At 29.8% G+C, this 18,683-nt stretch overlaps 2 protein-coding genes and 1 long non-coding RNA gene across 3 annotated transcripts; all 3 read left to right on the top strand.

Moving 5' to 3' along the window:
- The first annotated feature begins 922 nt into the window (after positions 1 to 922).
- On the top strand, positions 923 to 3,374 carry LOC103827847. Its single transcript, XR_004457178.1, has 3 exons — positions 923 to 1,849; positions 2,160 to 2,207; positions 2,291 to 3,374. It is a non-coding gene; the product is annotated as an uncharacterized LOC103827847 (long non-coding RNA).
- A 4,478-nt stretch (positions 3,375 to 7,852) lies between these two features.
- Positions 7,853 to 9,670, top strand: LOC103864353 (protein MIZU-KUSSEI 1). The gene has a single exon (XM_009142108.2). The coding sequence runs from the start codon at positions 8,418 to 8,420 to the stop codon at positions 9,303 to 9,305; it is 888 nt and encodes a 295-aa protein (XP_009140356.2). The 5' UTR covers positions 7,853 to 8,417; the 3' UTR covers positions 9,306 to 9,670.
- A 1,103-nt stretch (positions 9,671 to 10,773) lies between these two features.
- On the top strand, positions 10,774 to 18,663 carry LOC103864352 (F-box protein At2g21930). The gene is made up of 2 exons (XM_033289487.1): positions 10,774 to 15,183; positions 15,287 to 18,663. The coding sequence occupies exon 1, from the start codon at positions 12,686 to 12,688 to the stop codon at positions 13,904 to 13,906; it is 1,221 nt and encodes a 406-aa protein (XP_033145378.1). The 5' UTR covers positions 10,774 to 12,685; the 3' UTR covers positions 13,907 to 15,183; positions 15,287 to 18,663.
- Positions 18,664 to 18,683: the final 20 nt, after the last annotated feature.

The raw sequence follows: 18,683 nt of genomic DNA, 5'->3' as shown, positions 1-18,683 counted from the left end.
AAAGAATGGATAATATTTCTAACAGTTTTCTTCTGAAGTGCTAAATGATTGATATTCCAAGATTAAAAACATATATAAGAGATTTAACTAATACATAAACGTTTGGAGCCCAATGAAAGTGGTAGAAATCTAATAGTCTAATCATTATGCAAAATATACAATTCTTCCTGTCGTACGGATTATATATATATATATATATATATATATATATGTGTGTGTGTGTTTCTTTTTTTTTATTATTGTATATGTAAAATTATTTTAACAAAAATTAGCAGATGAAAAAGCAAAAGGCGAAAATATTTTTATTTGATAAATTAAAAGGCAGACATATTGTATTATTATTCGAGAATAATTTCAGCCAATCTGTATTTTTTTGGACTACTCAGTTTGTTCTCTTTTCCCTTTTTATTTTTGATATATAAGTTGATCAAATGTATGCTAATCTATACTATTAAAGCAGGATCCTATTGTCATAATTACCTTAGCCTGCCCATTCCTTCACTAATATTGTATGTTTCATTAAGGGTAATTAAGTAATATTAATAACAAATCTATATTGGGTCATTATTTTTGGATCCAGCCCACATCAAATCTCTCTTGGGCCATTTGGGCCTATTAAAAAATCAGATTCAATTCTCACTTTTTTTTCCTTTGGGCCATTGAGTCCAAGTTCAAATAATTTGTTTTCAACTATTCTTAATTATTATTTTTTTCTTTTCTTAATATAATTTAAGCATTCATAAAAATAATTGATTTTTTTTATTGAAAAGTATAAATCTTTATTAAAAGTATATAATTTTTTAATTAAAATATTAACCCCATGATAAAATTAATTTATCAGAATTATACCAACTTAATTCATTAAAAAATAAAGTTTAATTTTTTAAACATAAATAGTCATTTAAAATGAAATACGATAAATAAAGATAAAAATTTTAAGTCTTTTATAAAATAAAACACAAATATATGAAAATGTGACATTTACTAAATATTTGTCAATTGAAAAAAAAAAACAAAAATAAATCCACGCTTTGAAAGCGCGGGTCAAAATCTAGTATTAAACTTATAGTTCAACACCATCCATAGTTGGATACATGTGGATGTGGTGGAGATATACATTTTATGAAATACAATAATTTATTTATACACTCTCATACGTGTGTTAGCGTGTGTGTACAAATTATTATCGTTATTTCTCTGAAAACTATATCATAGAGATAAAGTTAGACTGATTATGCGTGTGCATCATGTTAACAACATTAGTTTATGTATCTTTTATTGTTTTTAAAACATCACGTATACCGTTATTGGTTAGAATTTTTTACCTTCTAGGACACATTTTGTCTTTGGAATTACACATTAAGACACTTCTTGCTGGAGGTACACATTCTTCATGTACAATGTCATAGATACCCTCAACCTTATCTACAACTAACTAGATGAACTAACTGTACATCCTAACTAAGGTTAAAAGTATTTTGATTTATTTATTGAATATTATTTAATGGTTTGAATTTCGAATTTCGAACAAAATATATGTTCATTAAACATTATCCTATCGTCTTTTATGATTACCACAATTGACAAACCTTACAGTAGCTATTCCACTCCCCCTCGATTATCTCCTTCATCTTCACCTTCTTCACCAAATCTAACCCAGAAACCAATTATCAGTTATGATCGAAACCCCGGAAATTTTTGGCAGTAATGATCGAAAGTGCTTATAACTGTCAGAATCAAGCTATAGTCTCTGTTAACTTTCGATTTGAAGCTCCTCAAACCACTCTCCGTCCAGTAAAAGCTGTTGAAGATGTTCATCGCAGACTCTGTTCTCTATCATATCTAAAAGGTTGGTTCTTCGATGCATCAATTTTGTTTCTGTAATTTTAATTGAAGTTGAAGCTTAGGGATTATGTTTGTGTAACTCTGCTCAAAGCTGAGAGATTTTTATTTATTTTGGCTCTTTTTTGAAGCCAGCGATCTTTTTTTTTTTGGGAAAATGATTCAGTTAGACATACATTAGTTAACAAGACTGGCATTTTTGATCTAGTATTACTTGTTTAGCATTTTAATTGATTGTTTGTATGTCGTTTCAATACTCCTTTGTGTTTGGTTACTAGTGGCTCTATTCACAGTTTAGTTGTTTCAATATCTTGCAGGAGCTCGATTATACGCAAGTGAAGGACCTAAAGACTACAATCTACTTGGTAATGTGAAACCACATTTCTCAAATCAACATTAATCCTTGTCCACATTTTCTTATATACATTAATTGTGTCCATGTCCACAGCTTACACCTACTTCTCCTCAACTTGATGTGAAGAAACCCCAAGATATTGTTCGTCCTGGGAGTTTGAGTTTGTTAGCTGAAGGTTATGATCGATGTGTTCAAGTGTGTTCTGAATATGCTAAAACTTTTAATCTTGGTTGGGATCTTCTTCTTCTTTCATTGCTGAGTTTTATGTCCACGACATATATGTCCACATTTTATATATCCATATTTTCTTTGTCCACAAACAATTAATCTACAAAAAATATTTTGTCATGATAAATTTTTCATATCCAAATTTCTAAAATATACTAAAATGGATATTAAAATGTTGACAACAAAAAGTTATAATTTATTATGTCTAATTTATTTATTGATATACTTTAATATGTCAAAATAAATCACATAAAGAAATAGAGGGTAATTTATAATAGTAATTTCAAAAAAATCAAATAAATCCAACCCTATGATCTAGTTTCAACAAAATGGACAATATATATGTCCAACCCTATGATTTTTTGTATCCACAATATATATGTCCACATTTTATTTGTTCACAAACATTTAATGGACAATTTTTTTGTGGATATGATTTTTTATATTCAAAATTTTAAAATATATTAAAACGGATTTTAAAATGTAGAAGAAAAAGTTATAATTTATTATATTTAATCTACTCATTTATATACTTTAATATGTTAAAATAATCACATAAAGAAATATAGGAAAATTGATAATAGTAATATATGAAAATTAAAAAATTATAGTCCTACAATCTAGTTTAAGTTGCACATCTAATAGCTTAAAAGACCATTTTCTATACTGAATTGTTTTTTATACATTTATTATGTCTGTGGTCATCTTTTTTCACTATCCACAATATATATATCCACGTTTTATTTGTCCATAAACACTTAATCTACAAAAAAAAAAGATTTGTCATGATATGTTTTTAATATTCAAATTTCTAACATATACTAAAATGGATCTTAAAATGTTGACAACAAAAAGTTATAATTTATTATGTTCAATTTATTTATAGATATACTTTAATATGTCAAAATAAATCACATAAAGAAATAGAGGGGAATTGATAATAGTAATTTCAAAAATTTAAATAAAATTCAACCCTACGATCTAGTTTCCCCCCCCCCCCCCCCCCCCCCTCTCCAATCTGATGGCTTAAAATCTACTGCTGTGAAATTCAAATCGGTTAGATGTCCATCACCGTTGGATTAGATCACATCCAATGGTTGTAATGTGTCCCACTTACCTATAAACAAATCTTGATAACTCCTACTACGAAACACAAACGTAACTAAATGGGGTCCCCACCAACTAGACACAAATCCACACAATCTTGCTCTCCACTTCAGATTACTCAGCGAAGGCCAATTCCGTCCGAACGAAGCCTCTTTCTAGAAGAAAAGTATCCCTCCAGCAACATGTGCCTTATCCTGTTAAAAAAGTGAAAAAGTATCCTAAATGGTAATGCACTCTATTGGTTATCCCCATAAATTATACGCGCGTGCGTCATGTTAACAACAATAATCATAAACCCTTTTAGAAAAGCCAGCAATAATCATATGTTTTTAGTTTTTACATATGATTGTAGGGTGCAGTAGTAAATATTACGTGATAATTTTAAAACTATACAATTATTTAATTGAAATTGACTAGATTATATATAATGGAAAAGAAAAATATGGAAAAATAATCTACTGCGACTCTAACAAATCACTAAACTGAAAAGAAAACAGATTGAAAACTGAAGCAAATTGTCCCTTTCTAACCATGGATTTCCTTACTTTATGATCGACTTCTAGCAAAAAAATATATCTTATTTTGTGTTGGTTTTAGATTTACAAGTTTCATATCCACATTTTGTATGCGTATGTTAGATTAAGATCTTCATAAATTGAAATTGTAGGTTTTTTAATCATGGATTGTTATTATTCTGAATTTGTGATTGATTGCTAAAAAGTTTTTGTTTAGGGATTGGAATTATGTTCAATTACGATGGAAGGTCTAAAAAAGTAGCTGGTTTTCCCTGTGTTTTTTGGTTCTTTTTTTATTGTAGTTACAATTTTGGAAAAAAAACAGTTGAATTCTGAAAAAGTCGATAAAGTTCTGGAGATAATTTTTAAAAACAAATAAACCAATTTCGAAGAGTTCTTTTAAGATAAATTAATCTTAAGGATGATTCATATACATATATATATATATATATATATATACATTTTGTAATTTATATTTATAAATCATATAAATAGTACATAATTGGTTAAAAAAAAATATATGCAATTTTTTGTAAGAATAGTTGGTATCCAAAACTAAAATAGAAAATTCAAGTAAATAAGTGATTTATTCTAAATGAGAAATTCCATCTCTACTGCAGAACTGTAAGTTTTAGCAACTCAATCATGTATGATGGAATCATCAAAGATTTGATGGAATCCCAATGAACCTAAAAATAGGATAAATGTACATTTTGTGCAACAATCCTTCATATCTGATAGAAAAGGATCCCATGATCCTGAACCGATTTTACCTGGGATCGCAAATCCCAAGTTTGTCTCGAACTTATTATTATCAAAATGATTCGAACTCTTTCGAGATGAAATTCTCATATACAGTTTTTGGAGGACAAAATGTAAGACTGGGCCAACAGTTAATCACAGAAGAAAGGAGGCTCAGCGGATAAAATCCTTTATGAAATGGATGGTGTACCAGAAAATAATTTCAAATGTATAAGAGTTTCAAATGTTTTAAAATAATTTCTAAGCATTTATAAATCTATTTACAAACAATTGTTCCATTAGCTCACCCACATAACAAGTCATAGAAGCGAATACCAAGCTACGACTCCGACTTGTTTCCTGGATATAAGCTTGAGAAATCCAGATCCGATGTCCGACGTTTCTTGGATATATGCTCATGATATCCGCATCTAGTGTTGATGTTTCTTGGATTTATGCTCATGAAAAAATCAGATCCGGTGAACTTCTATTAGCTTCGTCTATGAGAAAAAAATGAAACTGAATTGTGGCGTTCATAGAGTTAGGTTGACAATCTACATCTTGGCATGATATCACTAAAGAGTATAAATGTTATTTTTCTATTTAAAAGTGTATTGAACAAATTATTTAAATAGTTATAGTTTTGCAGTGAAAATTTGTATTTTTGAAAAATTCTCAAATATTATTTGTATGTACATCACTAGCTAAATTATATTACCCGATATACGCATATATATATATATATATATATATATTTTTTTTTGACGTATCTATTATTTTCCAGTAGTTTTAGTCAGTGAGGTTCAAACAACTGTTTGTAACTGCATATCCGTAAGGATATTATCATTTAGTTGTAGAGACCAGTTAACAAGATGAGTGGATGTTTATTTGAAGTTTGATTTTGATTGGTTGTGTCAGCTTCTCTTTATCATTGAGTTTGTGAACGGTTGTGGTTACACACATCCAACATCAAGTTCGGTGTGTTTGTTTAGAGTGATTTGTATTAAAAAAAGCCAAATTAACTGTTATTTAATTAAAAAATTAAGTGCCTTTTTGCAAAATTAGTATTATTGAATTTTTTATTTGTTAAACTGCTTTAAAATTTACTGTCATTGAAAATATTTTAAATTATGAATTTCAGAATTATTAAAATTATTTTAGAAAGTTTTAATGGAGTTTTTGGTTAAAAATAAATAAAAAACTAAATTTTATAGTCTTAGATGAGATTCTATAATAGTTTAACAAAAATAATAGTAAATTTTTAATTCACCAAAAGTGATAAAAAAATGTAGTCTTACTAATAATAAATCATTTTAAATTCTACAACCACCCAAATGTTTTGTAACGGTGAAATTGTAGGATTAATTTGGTCAGAGACTGTAAGATTAATAGTTTCTGATATTATCATTTAAGGATTACAAGATAATATTAGATAGCATATTTATTAGTTGTTTAACTTGTTTTGTATGAGTGTTAATTATACATATAGGTTTAACTAATGAGAAATTGATTGAAATACCATAAGTTTGATACCAATTTTCAAAAATACACTAAATAAAAATATCTTAATATTTGAATTTAGGATTTAGTAATTATTGTTTAGGATTTAGTATTTAGGGAGTGTAGCTGAGGTTATAAACTTTTTTGAAGAAAAAATTGAAAACTAGTATCAAATTTATGGTAAAATTATTATTTTTTCCTTATTAATATGCTCCTTAAAGATGAAACACACCAAAAGTGATAATAATCTGAGCTTATATGCTCTGAAATTTGGAGCGTAGAAGTAGCTTGGTAAATATTAGCATAAAAAACAAGTAGATTCGTAAATATGTACACATAATGGCCTTGTCGAACTCGTTCCAGAACAAATTGATAATCCAACACAATGTATTTCATTCGGAAGTGAAGTACCAGATTCACGCGCGCAGAGATATGTAGCACTAATATTATTAACAACATCGTTTTGTGTTTTTTTTTTGTAACTGAAAAAAATTAAATCCGAATCTATTAAAGACACATACCTAATTTCCGAATAAAAAATATAATCCACAGATAAAATTTTTCCCGGATATTCAAATAGATCGAAAAAGAGTAACCCATATCCTTTTGTGTCTTTAGATAGTAGTATGGACTATGCGTTCGGACTAAAAAATGTTAAAGAAGTAATACAATTGAGTTCAGACTAAAAATATTGTTACATTCTATATTGGGGAATACTCTAGATCTTTCATGATCGTATCTCAAATTAAATAATGTTATCAAACATTTGAATATACTATATGTGTCATGTAATCTTTCCCAAATATTACAAAATTTTAATTTACCACAACCTTTAACAAGACTAAAGTCAAGTCGCTCATGACCTATCAATGTTAAGCTAAACATACTTGATCATGTCTCGTCATTTTTGTTGATGTGAGATTCATAAACTCGTGTGGCCATAAAATTGGAAATGCATTAATTAATATATAAATTAATCTTTTAAATACAATCTTTTATTAAAAAAAATCAATCTTTTATGTAGATATATTAAATTGAGTAATTCTTGGGTTCACCCCCTAAGGTGAACCTCTAGGTTCACCAACCAATAGGATTTCATTATTTCAAATTTGATATCTTCTAAAAAAGGAAACAATATATTGTCAAGTTATATTATGTTTTTAAAATAAAAAGGTAAAAAAAATAATAGTTACAAAAAAAAAGTTTTTTTTAAAAAAATATTGTTAACGTCGTCAGCAAAATACTAAACCCTAAATCCTAATCCCTAAACCCTAAATTCTAATCCCTAAACCCTAAATCCGAAACCCTAAACCCTTGGATAAATCCTAAACCCTTGGGTAAATCCTAAACCCTTGGATAAATCATAAACTCTAAATCAAAAACACTGAACACAAAAATCATAAACCCTTGAATGTTTTAGCGTTTAGGGATTAGGATTTAGGGTTTCGGATTTAGGGTTTAGGGATTAGAATTTAGGGTTTATGGATTAGGATTTAGGGTTTAGTATTTTGCTGACGACGTTAACAATATTTTTTTAAAAAAAACTTTTTTTTTGTAACTATTATTTTTTTTACCTTTTTATTTTAAAAACATAATATAAATTGACAATATTTTGTTTCCTTTTTTAGAAGATATCAAATTTGAAATAATGAAATCCTATTGGTTGGTGAACCTAGAGGTTCACCTTAGGGGGTGAACCCAAGAATTACTCTATTAAATTTGGTGAAATTTTATCCTGGAACGCAATTGATACTAAGATATGATTACCTCGTTAATACTTTGTATACATGATATTTTGGAGAAAAATTCCTCCCAAAAAGTGAATATATAGGAATGATAATAAATCCTGCAAAAAGATGTCAAACAATTATAAAGGTCAAGGACCTAATTATTTGACATCTTTTATAACTTTATTTGCAATAATCAATATTTATAATGGTACGTACTAGATAGTAGTTCCACCTATTCCGAAAGAATCTTTTGGGTGAATGACAAAAACCCAACACGAATAACACTTTACAAACCGAAGCTCAAAAACTGTCTCTCAGAATCCAAACATTAGTATACTTTTCAAGAAAATAAAACCAAAATAGAATTTTAAAATAGTTAAAATAATACTATAATGGAATATGAAAAAGGTATTCGTACATAAATCTCCTCCTCTGTCTCCCCTATTTAAAACCCAATTCTTCAACACCAAACCCTCAAGCTGCTTCTCATTCTTCAATCTTTTTTCCATATTTTTGGATTTTTTTTTTTGCTTTCTCAAAGCATTAAAAATGTCAAAGACCAAATCCATAGCTTCAATGGAGTTTCAATCGCCAGTGGTAACCACGGTAGACTGCCAGAACCAAGTCCAATCATGGCGTTTCCTCCGCTCAATCATTAAGCTTCTTATCCCAACTTGCAACTCCACATTAGTCCAAGAACTAGAACAAGAAAACCCTAACTTGAGAAGCAAGAATCTCTACAACGACATCAAATCACGCACTTCCTCTTTCCGTTCCTCTTCTTCCCTTTCTTCATCCACAGTCACAGGAACTATCTTCGGATACCGTAAGGGGAAAATCAATTTTTGTATCCAAACACCACGAAAATCGACAAACCCCGAGCTTCTTCTCGAGCTAGCCGTTCCAACAACGGTCTTGGCTCGAGAAATGAGAGGAGGAGCGTTACGTATAGTCTTGGAAAGGAACAACCAAGAAGAAGAGGGTGACTCTGTTTCGTCGAGGCCGTTTTGGAACATGTATTGTAATGGAAAGAGAGTTGGGTACGCAAGAAAACGCCGACCGTCAAAGGATGACATGGCGGCATTAACCGCTTTGAGTAAGGTTGTTGTCGGAGCTGGACTTATGACTGGGAAAGAACTTGGCCGGTTCGATGATGAGTTGATGTATTTGAGAGCTAGTTTCAGAAGAGTTTGTGGTTCGAAAGAATCTGAATCTTTCCATCTGATTGATCCAGCTGGGAATATTGGACAAGAACTCAGTATCTTTTTCGTCCCATCATCGGTTTGATTCAGTTATACCGGTGATGATGATCGATCGTACAGTACATAACGGTTCTGTTTTTTTTTTAAATTTCTTTCCTTTTTTTTGTTCTTTGGTCGAGAGAAAAGAACTTGTTTTTTTGAGTCGTGCTTAAAGCTTATTTGCTTTAGTTCTGGCTTTGTATGTAATCTACATACCACAGTTCGAATTCTTATTATTTACCTTGTTGCAAGATACTTTCTTTTGTTACATTTATGTATTGGTCTTTTACCTTAAAAATAATCAAAGACGAATGAAAATACGTCGGCAAAATAGATTGGTACAACAAATGCTCTGTATGTAATTAAAATTATAATATTTCAAAATAAACTAAAAAATAATTTATTTTATTATGGCAGATATTCTTTTGTATAAAACCAAATTTGTAATTAAAACATATGTCATTTGTTAAAATTCTTAGGAACAATAAATGCTCAAATCGACCAAAGAAGAACTTCTAACCCAAAATTCGTTGAAATTTTGTAAAATCGTATTGAATTGTCAATTGTAGTTGACTTTTGAAATTTTGTAAAATCGACCATAGTTTCTTCTTGAATTTTAAAAACTAAAACCTTATCAACATTTGGCACATATTAGAATTAATTAATAACTTTTAAATATTAAAATAGATTAGAAATCATTTGATATATATGGAAAATCTCTCTATATATTAATTCAGAAGTCACTTAATAATTTGTGCTGACGTGTCACTCATAGGAGAGCTTCCCAATTAATTGTTATAATTTGATTGGTCGATTGTTTTTAATTTTTTTATTTATTTAATTAAAGTTTTTAAAATAAAACTAGCCATATAATTACATAATCTAATATATGCTTCAAAATATACAATTAAACATCTTAAATATAGATGAATTAATATAATTTATTTATAGAAACAATTAAATATTATAGATTACATTATATAAATTGATAATATACATTTAAATACATATACTACAAAAATAATTATAAAAACGGTTTTTAATATATTTATATTAGTAGTGAATACAATAAATCATAGATTCCAGAAAACTAATTAATGTAAACCAAATAATATTAATTAAATTCACTCATTCACTATATATATATATATATTTTTTTTTTTAAATGATTCAAATGAATACAAAACAGTCAATATATAGTTTTAAAATATTATCATCATTTTCCAATGATAATTTGATATCATATATAAATTATCACTTTTAGAAATGATTAAAATATTTTTATATTTTAAAACATAAGAATTATATGGTAAGTCATTTAAAAATATATTAATCAAGAAATGTTATTTAATTCATCTATTAATATAAACATATGAATTAAAAAATTTATATGGTAAGTAACTTAAAATTATATTATATGGTAATTCATTTAAAATTATTATATAGTAAATCATTTAAAATTAAATTAATCAAAGTATTTTTCACATGGTTTTCCAAGATTTAATACTCTATTAAAATAATTCACATAGCTTTGATTATAATAAAATTAGCATGCTTGTTTTGAATATTAAAAAGATAAATGAGACATAAAAAAAACAGGAGGAAACAATAATAAAATATGTTTGTTGCGTTCTTGGTTCTTTTATATTCTTATGTATTTAATTTTATTTGTCTGTCAAAATGCATGTATTTTTTGTGTTACTATAAATGTGAACTAGTTAGTTTTATATGTTATAATATGATTGGTTTACAAAGTGTGAACTATTTTTTGTGTTACTATAAATGCAAACTAATTTGTTTTATATATTATAATTTTATTTTTCTGTCAAGATGCATGTATTTATAAGTTTTTTAAAAAGAGTTATAATTTGATTGGTTTTTGATGTTTATTAGTTATTTATTTTTATCACATCTAAAAATAAAAGGTAACTATAGAACTAATTAATATTAATTACGAAATAACACATGTAATCTTATAAATAATGATTTATGGTAACTAATTGTAGAATTGGAGAAATAATATATATGTTTTATCAATTTATTTTTATTTATCAATTATTTGTATAGAATTAAATAAAATACTTTAACTTTTTTTACTGAATTTTTTTTAATGGTTATATATTCGTATATAAAAGAATTCGATTTGTAGGTAAAATATTATTAGAACTTTTTTATGTTTTCTAAAGTCCACACAAAAACATTTACAAAATATCTTCATGATAAAAATATCCGATCATCGTATTGGTCCTACAAAAAAAAACTCTTTTTTTTATTTCTTGAAAGCTAGAGTATTTTCGGTGTTTTCACGTGTTAAAATAAAATATATAGTAATTCTATAACCAATTATCTGAATTAATTATAATATTATTTTTCTCTAAGAGAAATATTTGTAATGACTAAGGTTTACGTTGTTGAACTATTTTAAATCTCACTGATCTTCTAAAAATATATACTGAAATTTTTGATTATCCAACTATTTAAAATTTAAAATAAAATTTTTAAATTTTAATTATTATTCAAAAATTATAACAATGTAAACATAATATACATTTCTTCATATAATAAAATTACCCGCAAAATTGGAGACAAACACCTAGTAAAATGTTTAAATTTAAAAGGACAAATATTAATTTTTTTTAAAAAAAATTCAAAAACGATTGGAAAAAAATGATGCCACTAACAAAACCCTAAATCTTAAATTTTGAACCCAAACTCTAAACCCTAAATACTAAACTTAAACTCTAAGCCCTAGATCCTAAACCCAAACTCTAACCCTAAATCCTAAACTGAAACTCTAAACCCTAAATTCTAGATCATAAACCCAAACTCTATACTCTAAACCCAAATCCTAAACCCTAAACATAAACCCAAACCCTATATCCTAAACCTGAATCCTAGATCCTAAATCCAAACTGTAAACTCTAAATCCAAAAGGTTTGAATTTAAGTTTAAGGTTTACAGTTTCGTTTAGGATTTAGGATTTGGTTTGACTTTTGAGTTTACGGTTTGGGTTTAGGGTCTAGGATTTGGGTTTACAGTTTGAGTTTAGGTTTAGGATTTGGGTTTATAGTATGAAGTTTGGGTTTAGGGTTTACTATTTGGGTTTAGGGTATAGGTTTTGGGTTTAGTATTTAAGGGTTAGATTTAGATTTAAGGTTTAGAATTTAGAGTTTTCTTAGGCATTATTCTTTTTTCAACTATTTTAAAATTTTAAATAAAATTTAATATTTTTTTATAAATTATCTAGTTTTAACTTTGATTGGTGGTGACAGAGGTGGTGAATTTAAAGGTTTACCATAGAAGTGATCCAATTTAAAATCAATAAACCACAAAACTTTGGCCCCCTTTGGCCCTTTTCCACGATCTTCTTCTGACTGTCATGACAAAAAGAAAGCTGACTTTTGGCTGTTTCCTCTGTTCTCTGCCATGGAAAGACAGAAGTCGAAGCTTGCAAAGAATAATAACATCTCCGATGATGTAAGAACAAGCGGAGAAGGTTCGATTACGCTTGATCTCATCCCAGAGATACTCAAAGATCTGCCTGTTAAAACCCTAGCAAGATTCCTTTGCGTATCAAAGCCCTGGTCATCTATTATTCGCAACCGAGATTTTGTTAAATCGTACTTGATCAAGTCGACGAATCATCCTCAAGGTCTCATCTTCACATTCAAGAGCAAACGTCACGGTAAACACGTCTTCTTCTCCTCGTCGAGTCAACGCCAAGATGGAGGAGGTGAATCATCATTGTCTTGCGCAGCAAGTTACCATATGAAATGCCATTCTCAACCCTACACAGCCATTACTCCATCTGTCCACGGTTTGATTTGCTATGGACCTCCTTCTAAGCTCATGGTGTACAACCCTAGCACTAGACGGTCCATTGCTTTGCCTAATGTCGATGCTCACAGGCTACGTATGTACCACTACTTGGGTTATGATCCCATCGGTGGTGACTACAAAATGTTGTGTATGAGTAGAGGCATGCATGCTCGCAGGGGACGTGGCTTAGCCCACAAGATTCAAGTTTTAACATTGGTAAATGGGAGTTCGTGGAGGATGATTGAAGATAGTCCTCCTCCTCACTCTCCTGAATCACCTCATATATGTATAGATGGTGTTTTATACTATGGAGGGTATTTGGACACAAGTACTCGTCTCCTTCGTAAAGATCATGTAGTCATGAGTTTTGATGTTAGGTCTGAAAAATTTGATATGATCAAAGTACCAACAGAAAGAGCAACAAGGTTTACAAGAATGACGAGATACAATGGGAAGCTTGCTCTCATGTTCACTGGATATGGTGGATTTGGTTGTGGTTACTCTGGCTATATCGAGTTGTGGGTTTTAGAGGATGCTGCAAGACATCAATGGTCCAATAAGAATTTCGTTTTGCCTAGATTAGCTTCCAGGGATACCTTGTTTCAAGTATTCTGTGCCATTGATGGTTCAGGCGAGTTTGTTTTGGCACCAGATACTTTGCACCCACCAACGTTTTATGTTATGTATTATGATCCTAACAACAATAGCATGAGAAGAGTCGACATTGAAGGGATCGCAGATAAGAAGCTTCAGTTTTGGGATGATGACTCGGATCGTCGCACAATTTCTATCTTCCCTGGTCATGTTGAGAATCTCTTGTTTCTCTAAGAGTGCTCCTGACAATCCTTTTCTTTATAGTTGTTCTTTTATTTTTTTGTTGAAAAAAGATATTCATCTTTATGTGTGCGACATGGATTTCTTTTTTTTTTTTGAATGAAAAAGAAAGATAAAAATGAAAACACACCCGGTGGTACTCAGAACCCACAATCGTTTGATTAGAAGTCAAACGCCTTAGAGCAACATTATCCCTAGCACCCCTAATGGGGTGCTTAATCATTTTTTTAGTATTAAATTTGTGTTAAGCATTTTATTAAGAAACTTCTAAAATTTGATCCTCCAATGCAAGGTGCTTAATTTGGGGTGCTTAAAAAAATAAAATATTAAACATTGTTTTATTTTAGATAAAGCTTTGGTGGGTGAGTGTTTGTGGGTCTTTTGGTGTTTTGAAAGTTTTGGTGTTATGACTTTGGTGTTTTAAAAAACTTTGGTGTTTTTGCTTTGGTTATGTTTGGTGAGTCGAGAGAGAAGAAGCATACAAGACTTTGTTGAGTCGAGAGAGAAGAAGCATATGAGACTTTGGTTATGTTTGGTGACTTTGAAACCGTGAGACTTTGATTATATAGAAACAATCATACTGTCCATTACACTATTACAAAAGAAAAAAATACAAAGTACTACACTTGTGACAATCACACTGTCCATGGGATGATCATCGTCTATGTGGCAGCAGAATAAAGAGATGTTTACCCCATTGATAGTGTCCATGCAATGATCATCGTCTATGTGGCAGCAGAGAGAGACGATATCAAAATAGTCTGAGCAGAAGGGGCAAGCATACTCTTCCCTGAACTCATCTTCTCCCTCTACCTCCATGTAAAGGCTCGGTTCTGTTGAAACCATCAATAAGATTTACAAAAGCCACAACACGAAACTATCAATAAGATTTGCAGAATATCTCTTTACTAACTAAGTTAAAGCCTCACCTTAGTCATCGAGATCGTGGCTGATCGTCCCATCGCCGGCGATAAGCCCATCGGAGAGGTTAGCGTTCTGGTGAAGGACGGCGGCGAGGAGGAGAAGACGGTGACGTACGCGGTGAGGCAATCGAACCCAATCCCTATCCCTCGAGATGATCAAAGACGACGACGAGATCATCCCAGGAGAAGAGATCATCCCAGGAGAAGAGATCAATCACAGACATTTTGGAATCGAAATCTACTGATTTCAGGAAGTGGGGAGAGAGATAGAGATAGAGATGAGAGAGAGGAGGAGATAAGCGGCGTATCTTATTGTTCCTAATTAAGCGACGGTGCTTGAGTTAAAAGGTAATTTTCTTTTTTTTTTAAATCAAAATTAACTTAAGCAACCTACCTAAGCAACCTGGATAATCATGCTCTTATCCATTAGGTATCTGCTCTGTTTTTTTAGGTCAGTGCCTTTCGCTTCAGGACCACGTAAGTAGACAAATACACCTCAATTTGTCAATGATTTCACCCCGTTTGTTTGATTCAGAGTTAGTAGAAGAGACTTTTGATGAATCGAGAAAACAAAAGGATAATTAGGGTTTTATTTTAATTATTTTGACCATTGCAATGTGCTCAATTCCATCAAGCAATGACTTGAAGCAATAAAATGGTCCCAACATTGTCGCCAGCATCTCCTTTTTTCTTTTGGTACCTACCAAACAAAGTTTAATCGAAATCAAAGAGGAAAACATCAGAAACTTATAATTTGGAGTTGTTCATCTAATCTAAACATTAGTAGCTGACCTTGAAGTGTTGTATTATACCTGATAATGTTTTTTTTTTTAAAATGTCCATGTTAAAAAGTTAAATTTGTAAATGTAATAATAGTGTTTTTAGTTTTGCCCATAAGAGTATTTGTACTCCCTACACACAACTTTTTTCATATTTGCACTCGATATCCTATTTTCCTTCAATTTTTTTCCCCCCATGACTACCATTTTCCCCCAATTCAATGGTATCCCACTCTTTTAGATCCGCCACTGCAGACACACATGCTCATCAAGGCCTAAATCTAATGCATTTCATTATAAGACACGACTATATATATAATATACACAAACTCAACACATCTATTAACATCGTTTAAACAAAGACGGTGAAACAGCAGAGAAATCTATCAATTACCATCAAGGAAAAAGAGTCCGAACCACCGACATAGTAATCACTGTGCTTGCAGGTGATCTTTCGCAGCTGACATGGCAATTATGCAGATATTTTGTTCTTCTTTTTATGGATAAGCACGAGGATGGTTCTCTTTCTCTCGGTGACGACGAGTCTTTTTCTGGAGTTAATACGATGTCGTATTAGGTGGAAACACATTCTCTCCATATCAGCATTTGTCGGGGTTAACGTAAGCTGCCTTGACTCGTTTTTTTTTTCTTTTGCTGAAGTACTCGTCTTCTTGTTTAAGTTTCATTGTACACGCCATTTTGATTGGATACTGATTTTAGTTACCGGGGCGGATCTAAACATCCTAAAAATTTACGATACCGGATCTGTGGATTTAATATTCAAATTTGAATCTTGGTCTCCGAATATGCGGATTTTGATATTCGCCTATATATTGTACTATCCGCATTCCGATTCATAAAAATAATTATTTCTTAAAAAACTATTAAAATTGTAAAATAATGCGTAAATTAAATATTGATACAAAATTTATAAATATAAATGTATATAATATTATAAATATAATTTTCTGTGTAAATATTGATATATCAAATAAAATTATTAATAAAATTTTAAAATAATATATTTTAAAATAATATATTTTAAAAATACAGATCCAGATATCTAAATCTAAAAATTAAAATATCTGAATCTGGTTTTAACGGATCCAAGATTTAACTATTTGGATTCGAATACCCCAAATATTCTATGATCCTACAGATCCAAAACGGATCTTTGATCAAATCTGAATTCTGGATAATAAGTCTCAGCCTTAACTATACTATCAGATCTTAATTATTTTTTTTCTATGTATTACCTCAATTTTATATTTAATATTGTATGAACTTTTTTCATAAATAGTACCGCCCAAAACGAAAAATTCACTCTTGTTGCTGTCACCTAGGGCTAACAGCTCTCTCCTTTTCTGCATTGCCACGAAAGTCATCATCCTATAACTTAATTTAATAATTTCTAGACGGATTAGCGACATATATCACAGCTTTTTAAAAAGGATGATTATATTACTATGCGAATAAAACAAAACGGTACCAATAATTTACAGTATATAAAAGTTCTAAACACATTAGACTGGTTTTCACAGTTTTAGGTATTGTCATACTAGTTTCACTTATAATTAATCAACCAATTTTTGTCAGTTGGTTTATATACTAAACTAAAAAATTGTTGGTATTGTAGAAAATAATTAATAGACGCATATATTGAAATCAATCAAATCATACAAAAAGATATGTCGTCTCCTGCTCGCACTCTCTTTAGCTAGAGTACCAACAGGGATATTAAATTATTTCCTAAACATAAATTTTAAATTTATTTTTAAAATTGTAAAAAATTATTGATATGCCTAATGACGATCAATCCACTGATTGTCGACTATTTTCAATAAATTTACATAAACTGTCTCATATATAGCCGAAAATATATTATTTGTATAACGAGATTCTAAAGAAAGTTATCCAACTCAGTTCACATGGACATGGTTGGATGGTACGTCGAATTTGAAACAGTGTATAACTTGAATATTTACATAGTTTGTTTTATGGCCTTCGGGATTAGTTGGATTTACGGACGAGATGACCCAAATTTTAAAGAAATAGGTTATCTAACTCTGTATGAAGTAAAAAGAAAAAACTCTGTATGAATAACTTGTATGTTCATATAACATCCTCGTACTACAAATATGGTTTATCATGTTTGTATTTGTATGTCCCTATAACATCTACGTACTAAAAGTATGTTTTCTCATGTTATTTCTTCGACATAATCTTAATCCGCTAATTGGTCCATACACGATAGAAAAACATAAATTTAGCAAGTTGTGATTAGGTAGAAGATCACGAGGTATCTCATGGAGTCTCTATTTTCTCTTAACATTTATTTTGGTTTCAATTCTTTAATTTTATGTTTTTAAGGAAGCATGTTAGCAAATATTCATCGATGATTTCAATATATGCGCGTCTATTAATTATTTTCATCTTATTTAGAAGTAATCTAGTTATTATAACAATACTACTTTTATGTAATTGGACTTATATAGTGAATACTGAACGAAATTCTATTTTCTTTATTAAATATATTCAATTTCCAAAAAAGAACATTTTTTTTACTGTATTATAAAGTTTTTTAGGCAAAAAATTATAAACAATGAGAACTAGCAAAATAAGTATAGAAATAAAAATATCAATATGAATCTAAAATAAATTAATATACATCTATTTTGCGTATGAATGATTAAAATTTCTTTGTATAAAAGCTTTATATTTACTATATTAAAAATAACAGAGTCAAAAAATTACCGTAAGATTACCAAAAAGAACATTTTTCTAGGGAGGTAAATAGTCCCCACTCCCCAGTGGTAGTGGACTGGAAATTCCTTTCCACGTAAAGCGTAAGCCGAGCCAAGACGATTAGAGTAGGCCGAGCCATCAATCTCCATTGTTTTTTTTTTCTTAAGAAAGTTTTTTAATTATTTTTTCTCACTCGAGTTCCAGTGATACCGGAAGAAACCTTGAGGTAACTGGGTATAGCCGGTGGACCCCCAAATTGAAATCAAGAAATATTGAATATTTTTGGTTTAAACATTTTATTTACCAAAAAAAATACCCAACAAT

This window comes from Brassica rapa, chromosome A04, assembly GCF_000309985.2.
Source record: "Brassica rapa cultivar Chiifu-401-42 chromosome A04, CAAS_Brap_v3.01, whole genome shotgun sequence".
NCBI lineage: Eukaryota > Viridiplantae > Streptophyta > Magnoliopsida > Brassicales > Brassicaceae > Brassica > Brassica rapa.
Note: the sequence above shows the minus strand (reverse complement) of the source record. Positions and strands in the feature narration are given on the sequence as shown.

What these genes read in the sequence shown, in the direction of transcription:
- LOC103864352 (XM_033289487.1), top strand. Translation starts at nt 12,686, where the DNA reads ATGGAAAGACAGAAGTCGAAGCTTGCAAAGAATAATAACATCTCCGAT.
- LOC103864353 (XM_009142108.2), top strand. Translation starts at nt 8,418, where the DNA reads ATGAAAAAGGTATTCGTACATAAATCTCCTCCTCTGTCTCCCCTATTT.